Source organism: Cyanistes caeruleus, chromosome 6 (genome assembly GCF_971803275.1).
Source record: "Cyanistes caeruleus chromosome 6, bCyaCae1.hap1.1, whole genome shotgun sequence".
NCBI classification, from domain to species: domain Eukaryota; kingdom Metazoa; phylum Chordata; class Aves; order Passeriformes; family Paridae; genus Cyanistes; species Cyanistes caeruleus.
The window spans coordinates 62,890,622-62,903,075 of NC_141706.1; the positions used below are offsets into that span (position 1 = coordinate 62,890,622).

Sequence of the window (12,454 nt, forward strand, 5' to 3'; positions counted from 1 at the left end):
AAGCAGAAAAAATGCACTTTATTTACCATGCTTAACCTCTCCTAGAGCTGTTCACAAGGAGCTAAGTATGGATAGTTTTGGAGACTCTGCTCTCTTTCACACAGCCCCCTCCACCCCCTCTGCCTAGGAAAGGAAGATACCAACCAGTTGATAGTAGAATGATTGTCTTTTGCTCCACTCCACTGTGACCATTTGTTTTGCATCCCTTTACACGTTTCCAAGCAAGTGATGCATTTCCTCCACGGTCACCTGTCTGCTGGAATAAAGACCCCTAGAGAGAAATGAAATTAATCTTCTTTAGTGAATATCTTTATAACCCTCCACATCCCTCTTCCAAATGAACAGTTCCCATCAATAAGTACTAATGTGGCACTGTTACAATTTAAAGTGGATTTAGTTCAGAATTTGGGGAGAAATATATTTCTAAGTACACTAACTTGAAAATTATTTAACAGAAAACTGAATCAGGTTTCAATACCTGACTTCCCTTACAGAAAACAATTACAAAATCCTGGTTATCATCAGTTACCACGCTCAAGATTAGCGTGTACATGTACACAAACACACCCATTTAATTACCGCTGCTCTGGGGTGAGTAAGCATCAGGTTTTCACTGGAGTCTCTAATAGCTTTCTGCACTGGGATTAATAGTGTAGGCAGGAGAGTCAGGAACCTCAGTAGGTCGATTCTATCTACACATTTAGAATGTAAATTCTGCTTGCACTCCAGTTATTGCCACCAAGCCACCTGACCCAAGCTTTGTGGAAAAAGCAGTCCTACACCAGTCTAGTGCAGATATGGCTCCTTAGCATATTGTTTTGACAGCAGAACAGAAGATATGGAGATTAGGAAGCTGTAAGGCCTTCATATAATTGGGATAAGGAAAAAGAAGCTGCTACTGAAACAGATGGGATGGAAGGAAAAGAACCATCTTAGTATCAAGTCTGCTGGCAAAAGTACTTGAATCTGCAAAGTTTGGTCTTGTTAGTGATACTGACTGCTGTAAAAAGAGGAGAAGGTATTTCAGAACACTGCCATTATCCTCAAAATAGTGAAGAGCATATGTTTTCAGGTTATAAAACACCTGTGTAAGTCAAAAGAGCAGCTGTATGAAAGAAGTTATAGTTAACTCAGAGGTGCAGTTCATAGTGAGATTAGTCACCTACATTGCTGCTGCTGCTGCTGCTACTGGTTTTTTACCACGGATGCATTCCAGCCCTTCATGTTAACAAAGATATGGCTTGGAACTGTTCCAGTGTTATGATTTATACCATTATTTTATAACCTCACTATAACACAATATTTTATAACCTTATTTTATCTTATCCTTGTATAATTCTCCTGTTTTCTAGGAAGCTTAAGTAGTATTGTACTTCGGTCTTCACTTATTTTCACTCTTTGCAAAATACATCCCACTTCCCTAGAGCTAAAAAGTTGTGGCAAGTGTTTGTGCAACCCTCAAGCAGCATGTATTCCAAGCCTGGATTTAAGATCATTTTTCTTCTGTTTGTGTGAAAGGCCTGTATATCCTCCCAGAAATCCATTGTGGAGGGAGAAGCCAAACAACAAAAGTACTTCTTTAAATAACTCCACTAAGACCCAGCTTCATGGAAATTCAGCTTCTGACTCTGAGAAACCATCAAAATATTTACAACACTTTTGTCAGATACAGACAAAAGAAAAAAGTTTAGCAAAGCATGAAGTCTGAACCTGTAAGCATTAAACTGGCACTAAGCACAGAAGCCTGGACATTGTTCCAGCACTTAACACTGAACTGCTCGTGTTCTGTGCATTTCATGTCATCCCATGCTGTTTTGAATATTTTATCAGCAACACTATTGAGCTGCAGCACCTCTGCATGAGAAAAGGGCAGTGGAAGGCAATAACATTTCTTGCAGAGCTGGGAATTCTTACAGGGCTTCTGGAAGCAGCAGAGCAACATGCATGGAAGTGCAAAGCATTTAGCAAATTAAAACAACCACATAGAAATGGCATAGAAAAACTGATTTGTGTTATGCCCAGACCACAACACTAGTAGAGGAGTAAGAGAGTTCAGAGGAAAAATAATCCTGCACTGCAAGATATGATGGATGACTACAACTAGGAGGTGGCCCAGTAGAGAAACAAAGAAGCTCAAAGACTATATTGCAGTAGAGGAATTAAGATTAAGACTTCTCAAAACCTGACAAGTGGGAATTTGCAGTGAGATGAGAGAAAGAACAGCGTGCAATGGCAAAGCTCAAGGTTTCAAAATACTGAGAACTGACAGTGAGAGACAAAGATTATGGAGACAATGTACCCTTGCATTAAATAGCAATCTGGACAACCCCAAATCAAGTGACACAAATTTAGGAGTATTTACAAAGTTTCTTTTGAACAGCTAGGACAAATGAAGATGAGCTACTCCCAAGTGCCCACACTAATACTAGAGAGAGCATGCATGAAAGGGAGTGGCAGTAATAGACATTTGCTAGGTTATTATAGGAGCTCTCTTCCTTCACAATCAGATTAACAAGACCACCTGAACTAAGCAAAGGAATCTCAGACCCAATGGAAAAATAAAAACATAGGAAGAAGCATAAGAACACTAATCTCCAGTGCTGAGAAATATGAAAACTGAGTTTGAATTCAAAAGTTAAATAAACACAGCAATTACACATTTAAATGTTATGTCTTACATTTGAGCATATTCTACTAAAGAAACACATATGTTCACAGAAGGGTATCTTCTACCTAGTCAAGAAATGCACTTGGGTGTAGAGGGCACCTTTGAAAAGTTGACAGTAAAAGAGAAATAAAAGTGGAGTATCTGTGCATATATATATATTTATATATATTTATATATGTGTATATATATATATTTCACTATCAATTATCTCTCATCCCAAGATTCCACTGCTTACCAACAGCTCAACTCAGGGGTCTGCACTGATGCCTCATTTCAGAAATTGCAAGGTTAAAAGTGAATATTTTAAAATGGTAAAACAAAACTCACAATTCCAACTGCCTGAAAAAGTGAACCATCATGTTCCATTTTTCGTTTTCTCTGAGCATTATGCAAAGCTAGCATCTTTGGATTTAGTTCTTCATCCAGTGCAGTAGATCTAAGAAAAATTGATTCAGGCTGTTAAGATGTTTCTACTTTCCTCAAGCCATTCTTCTTTTGTGGACACTTATATATACATCACAGAACTGAATTTATGAACTCCACTACTTTTCGTTCATAAATTGACTTATTTCAACAACCATTTTCTATGAGCATAGCAAATGTTAGCCTTTAATCTTGCTGTGAAGCTCAGAACGAGTTTTAACAAAAAATTTTAAATCTGCAGGAAAAAAAAGCATAAAAGTTCAGCAGTTCACTTTCAACAGAAAGAAGGGAAGGAAGGGTGAGGAAAAGTCTATTCTGAATATTTCTATGTCCAGATAAATCTTTTACATATCACAAATCTCATGCTTGACTTAATATAGTTTTCTGTTGTGATAAATATCTACTACAGGCACCACAGTCCATCACAAAACACATTTAGTTTGAAAAGCAGTATCTATTGCTCATAGTTATCTGTAGCACAGACTGTAGTTGCCTCTTACATCTAACACAGTGGACAAGGAAAGCACCAAAAATATTGTGTGGGTGTAACTACCTAAATTGCCTACTGCATTTCTGTAAAGGCTGCACATCAGGTACAAGAGCAGAACAGAATTTTTACAGTATCTGGCTTTTACATGAGGTGCTTAGGTAAAAAAACTACCACGACATTAACTTTAGGGGAGTTTGCTATTAAAAAAAGTCTCATTTATCATGTCCAAATTTAAATGTCTCAATTTCTACTCTGAAGAACGCTGAGGATGAACACACAAGAGCTGGCAGAATTTATATCTAATTCCTTGAACAGATACCAGGGCTTAAGCTGCACTTTTAAAATACCTTTTATTCAGAGTGACCGTTAGCAAGCTGGGTGCTCCTGGGGAAGGTTTTTCCACCTGATCCGCTGTTCCTTTCCCTGGCCTGATGGGAGAGGCAGTTCGACTCCTGCTCCCGCCGTAGGGCGAGGCGGGGGCACTGCTGGACTCGGCGGCCCCGCGCACGGGCGAGGAAGGGACAATTATCGTCTTTACATCGTCCGCGCGCTCCGCCGGCTTCATCTCCTCAGCGCTGCCCGCCGCTGCCTGACTCTGCTGGAATATGGTGATGCTGCCTGCACTCGGAGAGCTGGAAGAGCTGCTTTCCAGCGGGGACAGCTGATCGAAGGAGCGCAGCTGGAAGTCGTCATCCATCGGGATGTAAGGAGCCAGCATCTCTAAATCTAAATCGGTTTCCTGGAAGAGACAAGAGGTTGAATTTATCAGTTTGGAAGAAACTTCGTCAAGTCTTCTCCTTTTACCAAATCCTTACCTTTTTTTTAATCTTACATTTAAATTAAAATATTACATAAAAAGGGAAGGAGGTTCCTGAAAACATTCTAAAAAGGAAAAGAAGTACACTCAGAATAAGATGATAAAGAATTTTAAGTTACTGTATATTACCTGAGTAGAAAATGGATTTTTTGCTTCTGTATCTATGGCAAAGAGTTTCTCCACTAATTCCAGTTTGAATTCGCTGGCCATATCATTATCCACATCAAAGCAGTAGTCGTTGGGACTACTGGGCTGTGAAAACATTTTGAACACAGTTTTAGGTTTCTGTCATTGCATCATTTGGCACAGTTACCTACAGATTCTCTGCAAAATGTTCTAATGTAGAAACTGATCCCGAGCTGTAGCTTCACAAAATTAAAATGGGAAAGGAAAACACTTATATTTATCTGCAGACATTTAAATGTACCCCACCAGGGAAGCAGTTGCTTAGTTGAAACCTGGGAGTAGCCTCTACAGTAATTTACTGCAACTACTTTGCTGTTTAGGGAAGTTGTGTCTGAACCAACTGAATGAAAAAGACCAATCCCAAGCTCTGCTTATTTCTATCAGATAGTATTGCATACGTTGGCAAGGCTCACTTCAATGAAAAGATATAACAATTTATCAGTTTCCTCAGATCATGGCGTGAGCTTAAGTCATAAGGTAGAAATAATTTCCAATTCCTATCCTGGCTGCATCCTTAACTAGATCTGCCCCACAAGCCCCAACAGCACATCTATTTTAATGACAGCATATCCAAATTACGAAACTCACCTCAGGTGAACTTTGGCTGGTACTTGCATCAGAAGGGCTGGTTGGTTGCTCTTGCACCTGAGGTATGGTAAAAGAAAGTTCGAGTGGCTCTGTGTTTGGCTCCAGCTTTGATACAACTTCTCTATTGAGTGCAGGATCAGCATTGCTACGAAGTGGCTTTGTAGTTTCAGAGGCAGGTAGTGGGGACATTGCCATATTTATATTCTGCAATTTCTCACTGGATGAGGGGAGCATTACATCGTTATACAAAGGAACTTCATCACATTGTTGTTCATCAGACTCTATAAAAATTAAAAGAAACCATCAACCTAAGTAACAGTACTGTGTGTGTCTATGGACCTCATTAAATTTAAACAGCAGCTGAAATACCACTGGGCAAGTGGTACTGGGAGGTTATTTTATGAAATCTACTATAAAACAGTAACTTTGCTAATTAACATGCTCTCCAATTTAAACACACACCCACCATTACTGCTGAAATCTAGAGAGATAATTGTGTCTCCAGCAGCAGGGGCCAGCACAGTTAAAGCATCTGGTTCCTGTTTAAGTTTTTCAAATAAGCTGTTGGTATCATCCAGGTCATCTTTACTGAATATTTTGGTCATTTTCATGTCAGGAGACTCCACTGGTTTCAGCATACACTCAGTTTGTCCAAGGGAAAAAATTAAGTCCTTCTGAACAATTCCACTGTCAGACAAAAAGGAAGATGACTGTTAAAGAACAGCTAAAAGGAATAAATTTTGGCTTAATAGTTTTGTAGGTTGAAATCCACCCACTCTCCCTGCCCAAAAACCCCAAACCAAACCAAACAAAAAACACCCCACCACACATATCCCACAAAATTACCAGGATAAGAGCTTTAATATCTTTTTTTTTTTTTTTTGTTACTCATTCTTTCCTCAAAAGTAACAGACAAAGCAAGCAGTAATTGTGGTGCAATCATAAAAAAGTAACAAACAAACATATGCTTTTCTGAAAGCACTGAACAAGGAAAAGATTAAAAAGAGAAAAAAATATTTCCTAAACTACTTTTCTTTGTTTTAAATGAATGTGCAATATCTTGCTAGATTTATACTGGGACATTCACTGAAGCTTTGAAAAACTAATTTAGGACTATTAGACATCTGCAGAAGAATAGTCAACCAGTCTTTCCTCAGCTGAAGCTTTCAATTAAAAGAGGAGTTCTAAGGAAGAAATAGATAGATGGGATTGAGAATGACACCACTACTGCTGCTCTGACTCCATGACAAAGTTACTAGTGGAATTAACTGCTTCAGACCTGGGACAATGATTAGAGAGTTGTCTAGAATGCACACAAATGCTCCAAATCATACAGAAGAGGCTGGTTCATTTGCCTGCAGAGATATCTACTGACATCAATACACCAAAAAAAGCATTTTGTTTTCAAATATGATTTCTAATCCTAGGATTGGCTAAGAAAACTTTCACTGGCAGGGAACAGTAACATCATAACATACTCAGCAGGGGAGTGCCATCAGAATCTGACTTGGTCTTTAGTAAAAATGATGACAAAGAACACTGAAGTCCACTCAACTTACCTCAACACATAGTTCACACACACTATGCACTGTGGCTGAGAATTCTTAGTGTTGTATATAACAGTTGCTTGAGTTTCAACCCAGACATAGCCACCTTGTTTGGCCAGCATTCTGTACTGTCCTGTTGTCACCTGCCCTTTTGTGAACACTAAAAGCAGAAAGAACACCAGCTTTAATTACAGGCAGAAAAACCCCAGAAATGTTTGAGGTCAGTATTCATTGCAGATTCATATCTGCAACTAAAAGAAAGCCCTCGTTCTTCTGCTGCTTTCCCCCAGGGCTGTCTCTCATCTCCTGTAGTTTGAGGGCTTTAAATTCAGCTTTCACTTACTGTCGTGGTGTGTTTTGGTCAGATGATCAGAATCCAGTGCGTGATAGTACTCATAGATTGAGCGACCCAGGAGCTCCTCTGGCTCGTACCCCATCAACTCTGTAATTCTTTAAAACAAGGGAAAAAATTGCTACATGAAAGCAGACATGGGCCAGCACAAATACCAGAGCATTTGGATGCTTGCACATCTAGAAAAACTTTAAGAATCACTTTCACACATACCAGCAGCAAATTCGGTTTAATGGAACTTTTCATTTTGAAATTAATTGCAATTTTGATGCTTCTTTAAAAGAGAAATTTCAACAGGCTTAAGATTTTTCTTCTCACTGAGTATTTAAAAATCCTGTAGTGGAGATAGGATTAAACAAATCCCCAATTTTTAGTCATTTTTTCCTTTTGCTTCAAAGTGTACCAGCTACTTACAGCTTATGCAAATATGAGAATATAACAAAATAACAAAGATATACTTCAACAGTTTTAATCCTGCAACTAAGAGAAATCAGGAATCAGATTTACTCTTCCCACTCAAGCACTGCCTGCTTTTGAGGCAAATGGGATTTCTTTAGTCTCTAGAGGGCAGTGCTAACCAGGGAAGTGCTTGTATTTTGCCCCATTCTAGATGCAAAATGTGACCAAATAAGTACCTTTTTATGTGACCATCAGTCCTAGAAAGGTTGTTACTGTAGAGGTCAGAAATTACCTGTATTAACCTCTTTCTGCATCTAACTGCAACAACTAACTAGAAATTCACTTTTGTTATAAAGTAAAGGAAATGGGTAGTAACAAATTACACCAAATTAAAAACAAAAAAAAAATGAAACAAACCAAGCCCCAAACAACAAACCTTGAGCTATTTCTTTCATTTGCATTTACCAAATTTATCGAGCTAAGTTCCCAAAGGACAGGAAAGTCAGTCTGATGTGTATGACTACACCCCTGATTTGCACCAGAACACAAAATCTCATTTTTCAACAGCAGATGTATTGCATTAAAAGTACAGCTGAACATCTGGAGTTTTTTTGACAGAAGAAAGCAGACCCTGATCTCCTGAGGAAGGGAGAGAGGGGAAGCAGTAGCAATAAAATACATCTGACAAGTATTACTCACACACTCTTTTCAGTCACCAAAAATGCCTCATCTTCAACAAACCTAAAATCCTGCTTTTTCAGTATCTGGAAGAATCTTCTCATTTCAATCACTGCCACTATACTGAAGACCAGTTTAAAGAGGCAGTTAACTGAAGGCAAAGTATTTATTCATAGAATCACAGAATGGCTTGGGTTGGAAGGCACCTTCAAGACTATCCTGTTCCAAACCCCTGCCATGGGCAGGGACACCTTTCACTAGAGCAGGTTGCTCAGAGTTCCATGCAGCCTGGCCTGGAATGCTTTCAGGGATGGGGCAGCCACAGCTTCTTGTCAAGAACTTCTTCCCAATATCTAATCTAAACATGCCTTCTATCCGTTTACAGCCATTGTCTTGTCACTATCTGCCTGTATAAAAAGTCCCTTTCCCTTTCGTTACTCCAAAGTAATTACCCTGCATCCTTCTTAGATCTAAAAATCTGCCTTTTAAGACATGGTCATCAGTTAGGAAAAGCCCAAGTATGCCATCAATGATTGCATTGTCAAGATGAATTAAGTTATTGAGAAGGCAAACATTAGCTAATGTGTACCAGCCTGGCAAATCTTTCAAATGGATTATTTTTTACAGTATAAATCACATATATTACCTTTCATCACAATAAGAAAATTTCATATCAAGACTGTGACGACTGAGGAACGTTTTACTGTCCAGGGGAACCTCAATGTTTGACGGGTGAGGAATAGGTTCACAGATCAACACCAGGCAGGTCATGGGAGGCTTTTTGTATCCGCAGTGAGTCTGGTTCCCACACGTGTCGTACACACGGATGTGGCCAGTGCAGTGCAGCACCTACAGGGGAGTTGGATTTTGGAAAGAGATGAGGTTTGGTCTGTCAGACAGCATAATCCTATTTCCACCAGCACACCCAGAGACAAGTCCTTCTTCCTCCTCACCCCACACATCCTGGGATGGGTTCACAGCCCATCTCCTTCCTCAGCAGTGGCTGAAGCCACAGCAGACACTGCTGCATTTCTGTGAACTCTTCTTTCTAGTCACAGTAATGACAACTCTGATGAGTAGCTGCCTCAGCAAAAGGTATCCACAATTTAAATCTGAAAGTTATGGTAATAGTAGCAACCCCCGTTTTAGATATTCTGCAGAGGTGATAACAGAGATCAAATATATTCTTCAAGAGACAAAAACTTTGCATTTTGTGGGGTTTTCTTTTAAACATTCTGAAGCAGAAAAAGTTCACAGACAACAGCAAAGAAGTTGTTTGATCCAGAATAGTCAAATTCAAATCATAAAAGAGAACTGTGAGCCATAATCCACTGGATACAGTAAAAGGTTACTTTGTCCAGAGGAGAAAATGCATTCACTGCAGAAAGTTATAGGGCTGGCCTCTTTTTGTTCCAACTGTTACAAAAGGGAGAGCCAGCAGCTTCAAAAGAATGGCATTGAAGTCCTTCAGAGAGACCTCAACTACCACATTTTCAGTGACAAATCAAAAGAAATCGGGGATCAGCATAAGTGACGTCAAGTACTTTTTTCCCAGAGAAGGCTTTATGCAAACACATTTGGTAATTATAATTGTTTGTAAGTAAATGACCCCTAATTTAAAATGAAAAATTTACTAAAAGAGTTTTGAAAAACTAATTTTAAAATATTGTTTCAGTTACCTCTGTGATGTATTTAGCATTAAAATTCAGCATAATGAGGCATAATCATTAAATTATAAAGTACTTAGTGAAATTCAAGCTCATTAAAGAAGCAAAAATGTTGAAACACAGTGTTATGACATCTGAAGAGGAAGCTGCCAAACTATGCAAATATTCCTTTGCATTACTTACCTTCCATGTAGCAGACTTTATATTCACTGTTCTTCCCCTGCTAGTCAGTGTACACTTCATTCTGAGAAAAAAGCTGCGCTCCGTGTTTTGCTCTTTGCCCTTTTTCACAGGACCTAGCAGAAGGAAACAGCAAACCAAATTTTAAAACACTTGGATCACTTTCCAAGGCATTTAAGGCATTAAAAAACCTCCACAAACAAATTATAGAAAGACTAAGGGAAGATCCAAAAAATAAACTAAAAAAGATTCATACATTTAATGGTATTTTTCAGCGCAAGTTTTACTATCAAAAAGACAAAAAAATCCCTGAAGTTTCATACAGTTATAAAATGGTTTGTGTTGGAAGTGACCTTAAAGACCATCTCATTCCAACCCCTCTGCCATGGGCAGGGACACCTTCCACTATCCCAGGTTGCTCCAAGGCCCATCCAATGTGGGCCAGGGCTGGAGCAGCCACAGCTTCTCTGGGCACCCTGTGTCAGGGCCTCAGCACCCTCACTGGGAAGAATTTCTTCCCAAAAACCACCTAACTCTGCACCCCGTCAGTGTGAAGCTATTCCCCTTGTCCTGTCACTCCAGGCTCTTGTCCAAAGTCCCTCTCCAGCTCTCTTGGAGCTGCTTTAGGTACAGGAAGGACTCAAAGATCTCCCCAGAGCCATTTCTTCTCCAGGGTGAACAATCCCAGCCCTCTCTCAGTCTGTCCTCACAGGAGAGGCTTTTGATGCAGCCCAGTTTCAATGTTTTAATATCAGGATTGTATTTGTAGCCAGCTCCACACTCCCAGATTTCAGGAAAAAGGAGCAGGAAGAAAAATTGTGACAGAGGACAAGAAAAACATCTTTAGAATAAGAAGCCCTTTTGAGGTGGTTTCCGCTGAAATGCATCAGTAACTCACTATGAGGAGGTTCAAGTGAAGCACCTTTTGGGCTTGTTGCTCTACAGGACTGCAAGTTTTTCAATTCAAAATTAACAACTCAGCTGTTTATATGCATCCAAATATTTCCACTGTGATTTACACTCTTGGAGTAAACAGGGACCGAGTTTTTAAACATAATATTAACATTCTTGGGAGAAAAAAAAAGTCAATAAACCCTAATACAAATCAATGTTGGCAGCACTTATTGTTTAGCCTCACTTGCTACCAGAAGGCTTTAAGTTAAGTTTTGGACTGTACAGGGGAGATCCTTGCAGAGTCAATTGCTGGTTATGCTATTGTGGGCAAAGAAAATGTAACTGATGCTATCAGGGGAGCTGCAAACAGCTCACAATGTGTGCAAGGAGGAAATGCAGCACCCAGGAGAAGGAGCAGTGGAAGAGCCAGTCTGCTGAGGCTTGCTAAAGAGCAAGGACCAAATCATGGCACAGGGGACGTTTAGAACACGTGAGCTTACTTCTGATACAAGTTTATACAATAATTTGCTCTCATCCTCCACAGACAATAGTAGCTATGAAATTTTTCATGGTGGCTTGCACTGCAGCTACTGGCTTGACAAAATTAATTAGAAAAATGTTAAAGCCCCTATGCTAACTTGTTTATTGCTTCTAGCAGAGGCAAAGACTAAAGGGCTCAAGCATATTTAATGCTACTTTAAAACAACCTTGATAATGGAGGAAGTGGGGAAGAAACTGAAGCAGAATTCACAGAAGCAGCAAAAATTTATTTAACTCAGTAAGTTTTAAGAGTTAAACCAATCTAGAAATTGATTGCAGAAGATCACACAACATTACTGTTACCATGTCCTGATGCTCTGCTTTGAGAAGCAGCTATAAAAGATGGAGCAACTTTCAAGTCTGATTCAGCACTGTACATTATTTTTTAAAATGGCCAGCTTTGAAAGTTTAAAAAGCAGCCTCATAAAATGAGAATGCAGTTCTGTTTCTGCCAATCGCATTTATATTCACTTGTACTTCTACGGTCCCAAAGGGGAATATTTAATACTCAATTCAAAACCAAAATAATTCCACTGATGTAAGAGCTGCAGTAGAAGGCAACCTGGGAATACTAATAAATATAAAAATGTACTATTACTACTGTAATTTAGACTCCTGCCTGCCAACGTCATTTGCGAAACAGCTTTTGTAATAATGCTTTCCAGACATCTGATTCCAGTCTGGCCAATTTAGACACGCTTGAGATGGTTTGCATGAAAATCAGTGATATGACATTTTTAAGAATAAGCTTTTGCAATAAACCCAGGTTTTTTACACTGTTTAGGGAAATTGTTCCCCCACCCCCAAGATGCATTACTACACTCCAAAGGGGGAGGCAGGGAAGAAGTCTAATCTAGCCTTAGAAACATACTTCAATTCTAATGGCAGACAAGTTTACAAAATGCTTACAAAACCAAAGTTGGGCCCTTAATGCTATGGTATCTTATCAGGTCCTTTCCACTGAATTAAATAGGATGACAATGTAAGACTTACAGAAGATTTAGAGTGCTAAAAGAAAGCAGAGT

General features: G+C 39.2%; 1 protein-coding gene across 1 annotated transcript in view; it reads right to left on the reverse strand.

Annotated features, from left to right (window-relative positions):
- The window catches only part of HIF1A (hypoxia inducible factor 1 subunit alpha), a 35,217-nt gene that overhangs the window by 5,104 nt on the left and 17,659 nt on the right, over positions 1-12,454 (reverse strand). The window contains exons 5-14 of the mRNA XM_086895148.1: positions 9,999-10,111; positions 8,795-8,997; positions 7,063-7,169; positions 6,732-6,879; positions 5,639-5,859; positions 5,173-5,453; positions 4,528-4,650; positions 3,929-4,320; positions 2,996-3,104; positions 145-271 (exon numbers count right to left, since the gene is read on the reverse strand). Coding sequence (XP_086751274.1) covers positions 145-271; positions 2,996-3,104; positions 3,929-4,320; positions 4,528-4,650; positions 5,173-5,453; positions 5,639-5,859; positions 6,732-6,879; positions 7,063-7,169; positions 8,795-8,997; positions 9,999-10,111 — 1,824 coding nt within the window. The remainder of the gene's footprint in view (positions 1-144; positions 272-2,995; positions 3,105-3,928; positions 4,321-4,527; positions 4,651-5,172; positions 5,454-5,638; positions 5,860-6,731; positions 6,880-7,062; positions 7,170-8,794; positions 8,998-9,998; positions 10,112-12,454) is intronic.